The sequence below is a fragment of the Alternaria viburni genome, assembly GCF_023758015.1.
Source record: "Alternaria viburni strain BMP 2772 chromosome Unknown scaffold_11, whole genome shotgun sequence".
NCBI classification, from domain to species: Eukaryota; Fungi; Ascomycota; class Dothideomycetes; order Pleosporales; family Pleosporaceae; genus Alternaria; species Alternaria viburni.
This window is the reverse complement of record NW_026055780.1, coordinates 409,575-424,887: the sequence shown is the minus strand read 5'-3', so window position 1 is coordinate 424,887 and position 15,313 is coordinate 409,575. Positions and strand designations below refer to the sequence as shown.

The 15,313-nt window shown below is 52.4% G+C and overlaps 6 protein-coding genes across 6 annotated transcripts; 1 reads left to right on the top strand and 5 right to left on the bottom strand.

Moving 5' to 3' along the window:
* Nucleotides 1-1,261: 1,261 nt before the first annotated feature.
* Nucleotides 1,262-2,754, bottom strand: J4E79_005788 (uncharacterized protein; the record flags this gene model as incomplete). The annotated part of the gene is made up of 5 exons (XM_049354666.1): nt 1,262-1,677; nt 1,726-2,046; nt 2,096-2,317; nt 2,373-2,676; nt 2,728-2,754. The coding sequence occupies 5 exons, from the start codon at nt 2,752-2,754 to the stop codon at nt 1,262-1,264; spliced, it is 1,290 nt and encodes a 429-aa protein (XP_049210789.1).
* Nucleotides 2,755-4,537: 1,783 nt separating this feature from the next.
* Nucleotides 4,538-6,019, bottom strand: J4E79_005787 (uncharacterized protein; the record flags this gene model as incomplete). The annotated part of the gene is made up of 1 exon (XM_049354665.1): nt 4,538-6,019. The coding sequence occupies one exon, from the start codon at nt 6,017-6,019 to the stop codon at nt 4,538-4,540; it is 1,482 nt and encodes a 493-aa protein (XP_049210788.1).
* Nucleotides 6,020-6,478: 459 nt separating this feature from the next.
* J4E79_005786 (uncharacterized protein) lies at nt 6,479-7,689 on the top strand (the record flags this gene model as incomplete). The annotated part of the gene is made up of 2 exons (XM_049354664.1): nt 6,479-6,718; nt 6,778-7,689. 2 exons carry the CDS (start codon nt 6,479-6,481, stop codon nt 7,687-7,689), a joined length of 1,152 nt encoding a protein of 383 aa, XP_049210787.1.
* A 1,305-nt stretch (nt 7,690-8,994) lies between these two features.
* J4E79_005785 (uncharacterized protein) lies at nt 8,995-10,203 on the bottom strand (the record flags this gene model as incomplete). Its single annotated transcript, XM_049354663.1, has 2 exons — nt 8,995-9,983; nt 10,041-10,203. 2 exons carry the CDS (start codon nt 10,201-10,203, stop codon nt 8,995-8,997), a joined length of 1,152 nt encoding a protein of 383 aa, XP_049210786.1.
* Nucleotides 10,204-11,049: 846 nt separating this feature from the next.
* Nucleotides 11,050-13,622, bottom strand: J4E79_005784 (uncharacterized protein; the record flags this gene model as incomplete). The annotated part of the gene is made up of 2 exons (XM_049354662.1): nt 11,050-12,414; nt 12,480-13,622. The coding sequence occupies 2 exons, from the start codon at nt 13,620-13,622 to the stop codon at nt 11,050-11,052; spliced, it is 2,508 nt and encodes an 835-aa protein (XP_049210785.1).
* Nucleotides 13,623-14,183: 561 nt separating this feature from the next.
* J4E79_005783 (uncharacterized protein) lies at nt 14,184-15,187 on the bottom strand (the record flags this gene model as incomplete). Its single annotated transcript, XM_049354661.1, has 3 exons — nt 14,184-14,273; nt 14,324-14,731; nt 14,906-15,187. 3 exons carry the CDS (start codon nt 15,185-15,187, stop codon nt 14,184-14,186), a joined length of 780 nt encoding a protein of 259 aa, XP_049210784.1.
* Between the last annotated feature and the right edge of the window lie 126 nt (nt 15,188-15,313).

Here is a 15,313-nt window from a genome sequence, read left to right as displayed (position 1 = left end):
CTCATCGCCCGCGAGATCTGTCCATACCTGGATTATTTTCTTCTTCTCCCAAAATAACCCAGCTGACCATCAGGTGAACACCCTCCACGATAGGAACCTGGCCACATTCAGGCAGATGAGAAGGCAGACTCTGAGCCACGCCGTTACAAACCGATGCGAAGGACCATTGTCGTGGAGTAGAGATACTGCCAAGAGTCAATGAAGTTCTCGCGCCATGCAGCCACTGGCGGGAGGATTACACTTGGCGCGAACTACTTGTGACGAGTGAAGTTGCTTACCGACGCGCTGCGGAGAGGCTGAGTTTGGCTGCTGTGAGCGGTTGGTGGTCAGATCTGACGTACATTTCAGCTGACAAGGGGGTCCGTGATCCAGCCTCTCAAGTCTCTCAGCCAATACATTCATGTTACGAAGTCCAACATCGCCATAGGTATTGCTAAGCAGTATATATCCCAGAGTGTGTGCTGTGACTCTGGTGCCTGTTGATGTACCATTGGGCTATAACATATGCGAGGGAAGCCTCCGGTGGCAGTGTTTTGGACCCGAACTCGATACGAATGTTGTCGAACAGCAATACTGTTCATATGGGAAACTAGCTGACGAAAGCTAATAAGACTCAACCCTGAGTATTGATCGTGATAGCTAGTTGCAGCTGGGTTGACTGCTGGCGGTAGGGCTGAGGGAAGGTCGCTTGGCACAGTCGAACGCCTTCGAAATGATTGACGTAATCAGCCCGGCACAAAAGAATCGTCGGACGCCCCATGGCTGAAGACAATGTACCAACAGAGAATGTCGCAATGCACCTGACAGTATCTAGCACTTATGTCGCGAATCCAGGGGCGGTGTATCTGACCTCTGAACCCATGAACCCGGCCCAACACGAAGGCTTACCTCAGCTTGGTACACACGTGAGTGAGCGCGCGCAACTCCTTGGGAACTTTCGCGCACGGCGGCAGGGTCGTATCGAGGAGGCGTTCGCATAGACGCATCTCGGTCCGCCACGGATCTTGATTTGGCCAAACGAAGGACAGAATTCTCACCTCACCAGATGTCAATAGAGGGAAACAGCAGTTCTTCCTGAGAGCAATAAATATGCAAAAAGATGACTAGGAAAGTTACTGCAACAAGCACATATGGTCGATAGAACAAGTAAAGTTAATTCTCATCCTACCTACTGATTCGCAGCGGACAACGGGAATGCCAAGGTTCCATGCTCAGGGCGTATTGCGCATCCCATAGCCATCACGCGATAGAAGGTGGCTTCTTATTTGGCTTCCTTCAATAATGCCTCCATGGTAGCGTCCTTCTGACTGACGCTGCCACTTCGTTCCGCAGGCTTGAGCTTGCCAGAGGCTGGGCCCTCGCTATTTTGAGCAGCGTTCTTCAACCGCTCGGTATCTTCAGGGTTTGTGTCCTGCTTCTTGACGTCCTTCTCCTCATCGTCGCTGTCGCCAAGGCTAAAGGGGTCGTGGTCATCGGGCTCTGGGTTCGGTGCGACTGAGGTGAGAGGCTGCCATTTCTTGCCGCTCGATTTACCCTGGCTGCCCTGGTTGTTCGGCGATGGGTTGCGGTACAGCGCATCGACCTCGTCAACGGGTCCGCTCTGGGGCGGAGATACGGGCGTGGGCTTGAAGAGGTCGGGGTTGGCGTGCGGGCGACTTGACGATCGCGGGCCAGGGCCTGTAGGTTGTTAGCAGCTATTGCACGCACACCGTACTTCTAACATACCCTCGTTGTCTCTCAACTCGAGCTTTGCGAAGTCATCGCCAATGACTCGGTTGTCAGCGTCGTAGCGGTTGTGGTCGGCCGACCGTCGCTGTTCCGCTGACTTGCGAATACCATGCATCTGGTCTGACTGCGATGGGCCAAAGTTCTGCCTCTGCTGTGGTGGTGGTTGCCTTCCCGTGTACTGGACGTTGCCGTATCTGTCGTACTCTTCCATCTCGCCGCTGTCGAGCTTCTTGGTGAAGTTGCTGATCCACTTTGTGACGGTTTGCTTTGTCTCCTCGAAGCCCTGCTCGATGTTCTTGCGGATCTCGGGGAGGTCGTCTGCGTCGGTGTTAGTAGCTGCACAGATGTTGACGTCGCGTGATCGTACCATCGAAGAAGCTGTGCTCCCGCTCGGGCTCACCAGGCCGTTGTCGCTGCCCCTGGCCACGCGATCCATAACCGCCCTGGCCCTCTGGACCACCTTGACTTTGGTAGTGCTGAGCCAGTTGTCGCGCATATATTTCGTCCTGCTCGAGCTGACTACGGGGTTGTGGGCGTGGCGGTTGGGGCGGAGGAGCCTCCTCGGCCTTGAAGTTGGGATCCGACATGCCTGCGCTGGTTAGCTATACCCCTCACAACCACGGACCAAACAGGCAGCCACGTACTCAGCAGCGCGTTGAAGGCAGGCTCGACCTTGCCCCCGCTGGCCACCAGGACCGCCTTGACGACATTGGGGTCGACGTCAGGGAAAGCCTCAATCAGCGTGTTCTGCGCCTGCACCTGGGGGTCGACTGGTCGCGGGGGCTTCTGGGGTGGAATCTCTGTGGCTTCCTCGTTGAAGCGCACGCCGGGCTTGGGCGACTTGGAGGCTGGTGAGGGTGAAGTGGCATTGTCTTGGGTCGCAGCTGCCGGTGCGTCGTTGTCATCGTCGAAGTCGAGCTCACGCGCCGTAGTTGGACTCTCTGGAGGCTGCAGCTATTAGTGGGGGCTTCCTTCCTCATTCATCCCTTTTTCGCTTACCTTTTCCGTACTAGTTTTCTCAGACATGATGGTTATGATTTTGTGTATGAGGAGAGTGATATGGGGTTTGGTGGTGATTGTAGAGGGCAGTCGCGGTTGTTGAAGCTCTGGGCTCGTGAATGCCGCGCAGTCGTGGCTTGGAATGTTCCACTGCCACTGATGACGTTTCGCGCCAAGTGGGGCACCATCAACTCGACCAAGCCATCCCTACAGACCTCCAGCATTCACTCCCACCCCAAATGTGCATCGAGAAAACCTCTTTTGAAATCACCACTCCGATTCCTTCTCAGTCATGTTTGATCTTCAATTGTTGCATCTTCCATCCAGCTGCATACTCAAAAACTCGATAGGCCACCTGTCGTAGCTGACATTGGATACCATGTCAACAAGAACTTCTATACTGGTATTCGCAAAGACAGTCGCCGCTCTTGATTGGCTCAGAAAGTACTTACAATGTCTGCATTCCATACACGTAACCGCCCATCGCTGCCGGTCTTGCATTGCTGCGCCACCAATTAGGCATCCAGCCACTCTCGCCGTGTGCCGTGCCTCAGCACCATAGCTACCTACTTTGTCTTTCGACGTCTCTTGAGCTGCTGCTGTCGTTCATATCACATTTGTATCCTGTTTCAATATGTTAGGCAATACACAGGTGACACAAGATTACCATGAGTATATGCCCATGGAGCCGCCCTCACTTACATCTACTGACAACGTGTAGGCTGCACAGCATCACCAAAGCCGCGTATACGCGCCTGCCACGCGAGATACGCGACATGATCTTATCTAGAATTCTCACGCAAGACTATCGAGAAACAATCTACGTCCAGCAGTTCCGCAATGATTTTAAGGAATTCAAGGAATTCCATGGTCGCTTTTATGGGGACAACAAAATAGCCTGGGTAGAGTACAGCTCAACTAAGCGTTGGGAGCCGCCCTGGATTTCGCTCTTTTACCCACCTTTCGCAGCGGAAATGATTGACATACTCTACGAAAAGTACCCGCACTTCAAGATCAGTACGCCGACCAAGCTCACAGAATTTCTCTGCGCGGACATGTTCGGAGCGGGACGTACCCCACGCGATGCGAAGCTTCCTAGTTTAACTATCAAGGGATCATTAGACAAGGGAAGCTGCGACTCTGTGAGCGTCAAAACACTCGCATCCGATTTGAAAGCTCTTTCGGACTGCACCTGGCCCCCAAACTTCCGACTCGACATCACCTTCCGCACCGAGCTAGGCATTGACATCTTCAAAGCCAGAGCCATACCTCGTGTGGCACGGAAAATACACAAGATCTGTCAAATAATGCGTCCGTGGATTGTTGAAGCCGAGGAACGGGGTGCGAAAGTGTACTTTACGATAGCCACCAGGCGTCCGGGACAAGTTCACAGCTCGGTTCGGCCGGAATATACGACGTATGGATGCTTAGATGGAGAACGCGACATGTTCTATACTGAGAAAGAATGGGTGAAAGAGCTGAAAGGAACTCTAGGTCCAGAATGCCAATGGTTCCGGCGGGAACGACCTGGACATACACAAAGAAAAGACATCTTGAAGCGATCGAGGCCGAAAGCTTATGCTGTGGCACACTTGATCGGGGCTGCATGGGGTTTAGTCTTCTGCATTTGCTGTTACCTACCCGCACAGGCAAGGGAGGACTGGAAAGATCGTAAGAGAAAAAGAAGTGTGTTACCGAGAGCTGTGTTACGTTGAGGTGTCATCGTACAACAGAACATCATATCTGCACTATCATTGGGTAAGTTTTAGTAGAATCAGAGTGTCTGGTAACGGATGATCTATCAGATGAATCATTCAGATACCTGCATATCGGTACGACCACGAAAATTGCACTTCTCCAATCGTTCTTGTGTCATCAAAAAGCTTTCAGGAAACCACTCTGGTTTCCCATTCGCACTTCCAGTTTCCATCATCTTCACCAACGCCTCCGCAGACTTTAAACACAACACCATACCGTGGCCATTGAACCCCGCGGATATCCACAAGCCCTTCTTGCCTGGCACCTCACCTACAAACGGTCGTCCGTCAGCCGTTGCGCCCATAATTCCTGTCCACTCCTGTACCACGCGGCGCGATGCCTCTTCTTTAGACTTCTCACCCCAGTTATCTTTACCGAAATATCCAGTCAAGCTCTCGTTGAGATACTTGGAGATTTCTGGGTTCAAGCTACTATCGTCAACCGTTCCGTACTCGCTTGGACCGGCGTGAGGGAGACGGCCCAAACCACCACCAATAACGATTTGCTGTCCTCCGTCTGGCAAGGGCCGAGGAATCATGTACTCGTAGCCATCGCGGTAGATGAATGAGTATGTTGTCGGTAATGGAGCTGGCAGCTTCGTCGAGGTTCCTGGCCGCTGTGCGGTGATTTGTCCACGCATTGGCACGATAGCTCCTTGAAGTTCCTTCATAACGTAGGGTGTGTAGCCGTTAGTTGCGATGATGACGTTCTTGGACGTGATGGTACTATGCTGGGTACAAACATCCCAGCGATTACCACTCTCGCCTTCCGATCCCGCCGAGGGACCGATGTCGTGAACTGGCGTGTTCGTGCATAGCTGTAGCCCTTTCTTGACACACTCCGCCAATAACCCGGTCGTAAAACGATATGCGTGGATTCTGCCGGCTAGGTATTCGAAGGCGCCCGCCAGCTTCTCTTTCGTATCGATTGTCGGATTGCTGTTTTCCGCTGCAACAGAGAACTTGTCTTGTATGCTCGCGATATCTTCATGGATCTGGTACCACGCAGCATTTCCCACTTCCTTCTCCTGCTCTTCCGCATCAATTCGCAGCATCTGAATCGCCAGTTTGCCCGCTTCAAAGGTAGGTCTATCGTAGATAAGATCGACCGTGTTACATAACTTACTTTCACAGTTCAATCCCAGTTCCTCTGCCATGCGATGCGTCTCAACAATATTGGCGTACTCCAACCTTGCTATCTTTAATGCTTCTTCTTTGCCAAGCTCTTGCACATGCTGTGTGTAGCTACGGTAGCTTGCCGCTTTGGTATGTCCGCCGTTGCGACCCGTAGCGCCTGAACAGACTTCACGTGCTTCCAACATCACTACGCGTGCGTCTGGCCAGGTGTTGAGGATGTTGTAGGCGGTCATTGTGCCTGAGATGCCGGAGCCGATGACGACATAGTCGTAGGTTTGTGCAGCCGTTGTAGCTTTTGGCTCAGTGACATTTGCAAGATGGGACTTGGGATCGTGCCAGTACGAAGGCAGTGGATTGGCGACGGGTGGCGCGACGGGGATGCGCGCTCGTTCCTCCATGTTAACTTTGGCTTAGTGGTGGCTTCTTCTTTTTTTGAATGGACTCGCGACGAATTATCTTATACCAAAGATCATGAATAATTACTGCGCAGAATAAGAGACTTGTCAATGAAGATAGAGATGGGGAGGAGGTGATATGGTGGGAGTGGGGCGCGCATCGGCTGTACCTGCTACTTTGGGAGCATCACTTGCCAGCGCGATACGTATCGTGGGCAGCGATGAGGTGTATTTCCACAAACGTCCATTGCTAGGTTCCAGTTCCACGACGTCTGATAAGCGACTCTCCATCCCCTGGTTCATGATATTGATGGAAAGCAAGGAGACAACTCATCCGAAGGTGGGTTCGCTTTTGCTATTCCAACGCTTATTGGCGGATGCTTCGGGCCAATGATGTCCGGCAGCAAGGTCGCAAAGATGTATGCCTCGAGACAGTAATGGCTTGACACATATCCAACTTCAATGCAAAGATTATCGCAAGTTTCTCTGCACATCTCACCAACTCCTCGTGACGGTGCTACTGCGACGAAGTCGAGCTCTACCCCGCCTAACGCCGATCGCGGTGACCCCTCAGTTGCACGATTCAACACCAACATGGCGAAGACCAAGGTCGTTGTAACGCGACAATTAATCGACGAGGCGCAAAGTCTTCTCGATGCGAAGAAGGAAGAATTGGAAGTTGTGCAATGGCAATCCGAAAAGGTAGGTCTCTACCAAGGTATCACTGGCGAGAAGACGGGTTGCTGACGATGTGCATGCAGCCATGTCCGCGCCCATGGCTTCTCGAGAATGCGAAAGGTGCGACCGGAATCCTAGTCATGCTCACAGACAAAGTCGATGAAGAACTCTTAGAAGCAGCCGGATCGCAACTGAAAGCCATCGCTTCATTCTCCGTCGGTACCGACCATGTCGACCGAAACGCGCTGAAGAAACGCGACGTACGTCTCGGTTACACACCAACATGTCTCACCGACGCCGTAGCAGACCTCACCATCATGCTCATTCTAATGGCGCAAAGAAGAGGTGGAGAGTCGATGACGAAAGTCGCAAAGGGCGAATGGCCTCAGATGCCATGGCATCCATTGCTCATGACTGGCCCTCAGATCCGAGGATCGACTATCGGCTTCTTGGGATTCGGGAGGATTGCGCAGGCTTCGTTACTGAGATTACTGCCATTCGGGATCAAAAAGGTCATCTATCTGACGTCCAAGCCTGGCAAGCCCGTCAAAGAGGATCATTTCGGTCTGATCAAGAACGCTACCATCCCCATCGAGCCAGCCAACAGCATCGACCAACTCGCACAAGAAAGCGACGTAGTCGTTGTCGGATGCGCCCTCACGCCAGAAACCAAGCATCTCGTAAGCACAGACTTCTTCTCCAAGATGAAGAAGCTCGCTATTATCGTCAACATCGCGCGAGGACCCATCATCGACACTGATGCACTGGTGACGGCGCTGGATCAAGAGCAGATATTCGGTGCTGGGCTGGACGTGATCGAGAATGAGCCCAATATCACAGCTGATCACCCGATTCTGAAGCAGCCAAGAGCTGTGCTTGTTCCGCATATTGGGAGCGCCACGATTGAGACACGGGTACAGATGGCTACGGAGAGTGTCAAGAATTTGCTCGCGGGGCTGTCAGGGGAGGAAATGATGAACGAACTGCAGTTGTAGGGGCATGTGACAAATATAGAGTTCCTTCACATCCAGCCTATATCTGGCCATACTGCGTGATATTCCCTCGGCGTATACCCTGCGTGACATTCCGACAAATCCACATCATTTCTCGCAACGCCCCATTTCGCCCAAGTGTGATCTCCATCCAGCTTCATGCGTCCACCTTGTTCCACTCCGTCGTCTACAACCGGAATAGCAAAGCGGCCACGAATCGTTCGAAGAAGTTCCGTCCATCGTATCTCTGCAGCCCGGCGTAGGCGAGTGCAAAGACCAGCCAAATCTCCAGCAGGGCTACGAACACCCAAAGAACAATGGTTACAGGATCCATCTTGACACGGTGAATATGCGCGGTGTTGGTGAAGTAAACTGCTGAGGTATGGGTGTGACTGCCGATATCGAGGTATTGAAAGGTTGATCGAGGGCTGCAAGTGGATGTTGATAACCCGTGGACTTTGTGAGGTGGTTGTTGATGTGTTCCAAGGTTGACTGTAATTGAAGATCTGTACCTGCAGCTGGGTTGATGTGGCGAGAGGAGATAATTCTCAAGGCGCAACGCGGCTGCTTATGGCAGATGCTTTCCCGAGAGTTGTATTGATATTGTGGCCGTGCTACAGAGTACTTTCAGTGAGAATATTTGCTAGGCGATTCCCATGACAGTGAATGTGAGCCGCCACTTCCACAGGCCCTTCACTGTCTCCATTTTCTCTCGATCCGATCACTTTAGACAGGCAGACAGCAGTAGGTTGCCAGCGACGCTGCAAGTGGTATCAAGAGTTGAGAGAACGTGTCGTTCGTAATGTCCACCATACCATCTGAGGACCTCGGGAAAGCGTTTAGTATGGTAATAAAGTAAGGCTGGAAGCGATACTAGTCGCGATCATTGACAAAGGTCGTTCTTGTGCGGTCTCAATCAACTATCGCCTTGCGAACCCAGAGCACAGGAGCAGTTACACGTACTCATTTGCATTCAAATCGCCAGCATCGCGGACGGCTCAGCGGAACGCCTTGACACCCGCCTTCTTTGGAACTTCCCATATTTAATGACATTGATACATTCGCGTAGAGTTCATAGCAACGGGCAACGCATTCGATATATTGGACGCAAGTTTCTAACGAAATGACGGCGGTCGTGGTTGCGTACCTAGGTAGGTTTGATCCATGGATGGGACTCACCCCTGCACTAGCCGGTTTGGGTTTGGACGATGTCGCCCGCACCCGTGGACGCGTCCCAGCCACCCCGCCGACGCGCCCGCGCGATGTCTTCACGCTCGTTACTCCTCCGTACATTTGCGCCCATATGTATCAAAACAGCTTGAACCCTCCCGGCACCTGCGTCTGGAAAATACCCGTTGGATCGTACTTCCTCGCCACTTCCCTCATCCTTCCTAACTCAACTCCGCCATAGCTTCCCAACGGATCCTGAAACGATGCTGCGAAGTTGAGATACTTGTAGCGATGGAAGACACCCTCTTCCTTCGTCAGGCCTTCCACTAGTTTTACCATATCCATCAAAGCTTCTTCGAAACCATCGGTAGCGGCAGCGTCCTCAAATGTGAAGATTATCTGCAAGAATACCAGATCCTTCTCTGGCATCTCTTCTGGTTGAAAGCCTAAGCTATTAGGTGATGTGCCGTTGCGAGGTGGTGCGGGAAGAGCTTGGAATGTGATCTCTGCGACAGGCTTAGCATAGGCGTACTGTGCCGCAATCTCCGGGACGACTTCTTTCCACAAACTGTGGATGCGATGAATGATCGTCGGTGAGACGGCGAAAGAGGTCGTTGCCCAGATGGTGCGCTGAGGATTTGCGGCCACTTGTCTCGACGCGTTCCTGGTATGCTCACTAATGGGAGCTTCAACCATGCCATTTATGACTTGTGGCTTGGTCTCGAAAATCGCCTTCAGTGCCCCAGGCCTTTGCGCTGGCCGTGTGTACCACATGATGCTCACTGGAGTGAACGTCGCTGCCGTATGGTTGTAGCGCACAGTGACCCAGCCCGCTGCATATGGGTCATATTCCCCGAGCTTGAAATTGGTAAACGCAGAAAGCAAGGGTGTGGTGGCATTGGGCCCAAAAACGATTCTTCCACCATAGATGGGACCAGCAGGGAAGGCTGCCAAGTCAAAGCGAGAGACTATGCCGAAGTTGAGCTGCCCTCCTTTGAGCGCCGCGAAGAGATCAGAGTGCGATGTAGCGTTGGCATTCACAATCTTCCCGCTGGCGAGTACGACCTCGAAGTTGACGACGCCGTCACATGCCCATCCACGCTCTGGGCTGAAGAAAGATATACCACCTGGACAATATCAGTCAGTCTCCTATTCATAATTTTGTTACAAGAATCTCAGCTTACCTCCAGTCAGAAAGCCAGCAGTTCCGACGACGCCAATGCGACCCCCAAGTACCGTCAGTTTCCGCTTCTCAGCCTCGTCGTATACGTCCTGCCACAGCGCCCCCGCGCCAACCCTCACAACTTGATCTCCTCTCGCGACTTCGACCTTGTTCATGCTCTGCATGTCGATTGTGACACCATCATCAATATTGTTGAAGCCGACGTTCGCGTTATGACCACCGCCTTTGATCGCAAACTTGGTGCTGTTACTCAATCGCAGAACAGTGATGGCAGTCGATACATCTTCTACGGATGTTGGACGGACAATGCATGATGGATGCAGCCGAAGTTGAAGGAAAGGGTACGATTGGATAGATGCGTTGTAGGTTGATGCTGCGGGGAAGAAGGTGCGGTTGGGCAGTACCAAGGCCAAGTCTTCACACGAATTGCTTGAATAGCCGTACGCAGATGCTGCGCCGAACAAGAAAACACTAGCGGAATAGAGATCGAGAAGACGCATGTTGCAGAAGGGCAAGATTGGGATACTTCACTGGCACTACCATGCGAGACTCTAGCTCCAATTTAAGCTTTCTCGACACTTCTGGCTCCCAGCGATCCAGCCGGCGCGGGAAACTATCACACCATTCCACGGGCACAGTACATCTGGAGTGCATATACGAAGCTTTATTAGTGGCGTCGTGATCCCGAGCCTTCAGTCAGCCGCAGCCCGTGTGCCTCGATGTGATTGGCGGATGTGGATTTTGGGATCTCAACCGGGTGGTAGAGATGCGGAGTAAGTTTTACACGACAGATGGGATGAGCTGAATTGTTACACAGGTGGGGAGCCGGTCTGGTATCAGTGCAGTGAGTCAGCCATGAAGCGACGGTGGTGGTGTGAAGTCACATATTTGATGCATCGTTGCTGTACGGGAAGTTTTCCAATCACGGTCCATCCGAGTTACTCCGCGAAGATGCTATTTGGGGTATCATTGTTAAGTCAACTGCCTAATCAGACCGTCCGCCTCTTCTCCTACTTCTTCAGCCCATCCAGAAAGCCTTGCATCACTCGAACAGCTGCGTCAACAACGTTAGTCGTATCTGCCATGTCCATGTTTCCCTTGGGATTGCGCTTCTTCTTCATCACAACGCGGTCGAGATCTCCGAGGAGCGTTGCCACAACCATGAACCCGTCGCTGGTAGGCGACTTCCAGTCCGCCTGTTTGTGAACTTTCTCTCCGCTGGCGCTAAATCTTGCTTGTTCGGCGTCGATCTTTTCGCAAAGCTCGTTGCATAGTAGCGTCAGACTGATGTAGTCGAACTCCAGACGGTCGAGAATGCGAGGAAGCTCTTCTGAATTGCGAAGCTCCTTGATGAACGACGAGATGTTCAGGTCGCCCGAACCCTGCGTCCGCGAAGAAACTTTACTGTGCTTGGCCATCTCCTCGTCCATGCGATACCAGGTGCGCACGCCCGTTTCCCTCTGGTGGACATAGTCGCGGAGAATCTTCGTCATCGGAAGTGGTTCTAACTCGCACGTCTTATGGGTGGCTTTCCCAAAATCGCGGCGACTGTAAACGTCCTTGTCCGCATTCCGAGTTTTCTTGATGAACGTGGTTGAGTACCCGGCTACAAGCAGTAGGCGCGAGTAGAATTCATCTGGTTTCGTGGGTATTGCGGTGGAGAAGATCTTCTTCGAATGCCGGTCCATGATGAGCTCAATCTCCGGCCAGACCCCGTTGATCCAGCCCCGCTTTTGGAAGCAGTTGTACAAATGGGCTATTGCGAAGATTTGCGGGCTGAGATTCGCAAAGCCGAGGCCCATTTCCTCGCGCAGCAAAATGTGAACCAGGGAAAGCTTCGCTCTCAGAGTCGGAATGGTGTTACGCAAGAAGTCGCCGTCCCGTGGTGGAAGAATGTACCGAGCGGCGGCCACTTGGCGCGCAGACCCGTCGCCATGTTTTTCGATGACGTTGCTCACTTCGAGACCCACCGGCCACGGGTAGTCGTCCTGCAAACCGTAGAATAGATGGTCACGCGGCAACATCCGCATCTTAGCGTACCGGGCATGGGAAAATGGCCGGTCTAAGATCAGACCTCGGTGTGTATACCCTGAGTCTGTGACTTGCTGAAGTAGATGTGGGAAGCGGATTCCCCGTTCATGCCAAGATGCGAACTGGGCTTCTTCATCCCTCGCCCGTCGTGACATTGGTATGTAATCCCTCAGCGAACGGTTTTGGTCTTTCGTTCGAATTCTGATCATCAACTCGGCGGCAAATATGAAAACCATTGAGATGAAGCCGAAAGAACCCAGCGAACCGTACGCGCGAGACAGAGCGTCTAATGATCCTGCTAGTAGTGGCATCTGGTACTGTTCCTCATGTGACCTTCTGGCTTGCTATACAATGGTCAGTAATCAGTGTGGATATGGATCAGACTTTTGGTGGACCGAGGAAGACTTACTGGTTCCAGTGCGGCTTCAAACAAGTAGTGTACTAGGAAGTCGTAGTCCTCGTTCGTGTGTCGGTTCGCAACATCATCTTGAATGATCGACCGTGAAGCGAAGAACAAATACTCTCCTGGTTGTGAACGTCGCTCCGCCTCGATCTTTCTGAGCGCTTTCGACGTCTTGCCGAAGAAGTCATCGTCATCGAGAGAGGGATCAAATGGCGGCAGACCTTTCTCATGAGCTTCTTTCACCAGGGCCTCTTCTGTGTGGCGTATGAGGTGGAACGCAGCTTCCGTCATGAGAGTAGCTCGGGTCTCATCCAAGTAATTCTCGTCGTCATCAGTCTTGTGAGTGTCGTTCCAGTCGGACTCCAGCTGCTCGACGATGATGCGCATATCGTCCGCCAGACAAGACTTCCTCAAAGCGATCTCTTCTTTAGCTTTCCTCTCCGTTTCGAGTTCAGCCTCCGCGTCTTGTTTCACCTTCATGTCGAGCTCAAATTTCCGAGCCAGCTCATCCAGCTTGTGACCTTTTGCTTCTCGTTCGGCCTCAGCGGCGGTGATTTCTTCCGGTGTGGTTTTCTGACTATTATCAACAGCCTGCGGTGCGGATCCAGGTACCGGAAGGAGAGATGGCGCTGATGTCGGTTCAGTCGCGATGTTGAATCGAAGTTGCGCAGGTGCTGCAGTCTCCGGTCGGCTGACCGCCTGCACTGCGATCTTCTTCTTTAGGATCGTGTGGCAGTGTTTCAACAGCCACAGGAAGTAGATGTGGCCATCGTCCGAAGCCGTCTCCGACAGTTCTTCCTGGGCATAGCGGTCGGCGTAGGCCTGGCGCGTTCTCACAGCCCGCTTGTAGGAGTACCAAACAAACTTGGGCATTGTCGAGGTCTCCTCATGGTCTGCGATATGTTTCGCCAAGTCGAGGATCTTTTCCGTCGAGATAACGTAATTGGTCTTCGACGCGGTCGCTTGGTTGGTCACTTGCTTTGCTTGCTTCCTCGCTTGGCCTTTCAGCCGTCTCGAGGGTTGCTGGGTTTCGGCTGGATCAGCGATGTCGTAGTCCCGCTTCTTCGCAGTGTCAATGAGCCAGAAGATGAAGCGCTTGGTATCAAGCTTGTACTGCTCGTACGAGCCCGCTGCTGATACCGTCGCCATGAGATGTTGCTTGAGCGGATTGTATATAGGAACTTGCTGGTGTGGGGAAAGACGTTGTGATATAAAGGTCGTGGTTGAGTCTGTGAGCAACGTATAGAACAGATGCGGTGAGCTAATATGGAAATTTGTATTAGTCGCGTGGGAGTTGGCGAGCCAAGCCCTATCTGTAGAAGGGGAAACCCCGCAATGACGAAGGGCAATTCGTTCGAGTAGTGAAACAGGTGAGCATGAGCGTTAAATAATACTTTAGCTTGACGAACCGCAGAGTGACTGGCGACAAAAGTCTTGAGGGAGGCTCTTTCCGTCGCTTTATACCCTTGAATTAATTGCGTGATTAGGTCAGGCGCACTGAGCAAACGACACTGCGGAGGCCAGCGCAAGCACGACAATCAGAATGGGAGTTGCTAGTAGTCGAGTAATGAAGATACACTCGTGGAATTGGAACCAAATCGCTGAAAATCGTCTTTATAGTGGTATGAAGGAAGGCCTTCGAAGGCCTAAGCCGAGTATGGGCTCCCCCAAAATTCCAGATATGTTCAACATTTGTCCGTGGGTATGACATCATTGTCGAATAGGAGAGTAAAGCGAGATCTGACCGACGAAGAACAGCGTCATTGCGAGAATGGCGACAGTACTAAACGTGACGGCAACCTTTTGGACGAGTCAGAACATTATGTAGAACGGATGTCATACGAACGCACCTTGGTGTTATCGTCCCACAGTGTTGGATGGTGCAGGTGTGTGGTGGCAGACCAGACGTGCAAGAACATTCCAACGACCATGCAGACAGTAGCGGAGGTCAAAAACATCACTGGCATTTGCCATGTGACGATTTGTAGCAAGCTAGGTGTCCGACGTCCAGTCTTGGATGAGTGGCTCTTCTCGCCATTCGTCTTGGCAATCAGTTTTCGAATATTGGCCAGCCCATCGCGATGTGATGAAAGGCGGTGCAGTCGTACGGTCTGATCAGCAGCTGTAAGGATGCTGAAAAGCGACAATATGATACCGCAGTACCATGATGTGCGCACAGACCATGGCGATTCTTTCCCATTTGGCAAGATGTTCGGCCAGCTTCCGGTGGATGTGAGAACGCCAGCTAAAAGGGCGGCCTGTCATGTATTAGCATGTCGGATGCTATCGACAGCGTTGATATTGATTGAGGAAAGCCAACACAACGGATGGTGCCCGTGCTAGCCTTGTCACGATTCGGCGTGAAGCATGCGCCATGTGGAAGGCACGGCGCCGAGTGTATTAACCACGAAAAGAGATGTTCGGAGACTTACCACCACACCGACGAAGTTGAGCTCACTGAGCTTGTTGTCTCGCCATAACGTGGTGAGTTCGTCTTTTTCGTCTGCGTCTTCGGTGTTGAGCAGTATCTCCAGGGGGTCATACGTGGTGGAGTCGGGAGCATAGATGCCGCCACCAAAGAACTGTAGCACACTCGTGAAGGTCCACCTAGGGCCTTCATTCTCCTGTCCAATCCTCTGATGGGCTGACCTCCCCAGAAGTGGGGTCCGCGAGCCGGACGTGCCTCTTTCCTCAGCGTCGTTGTCGTACGTCATAGCTCCTGAAGCTCTCGTGGGTTCAGTGTTAGCTGGTCGCTGGTGTTATCGGACCGGATTCGGTGGGGTTCCTAAAGCTTTAAGAACACGAGGGCAACATGGAGTGTTGCTGTAAGTACGTGTTGC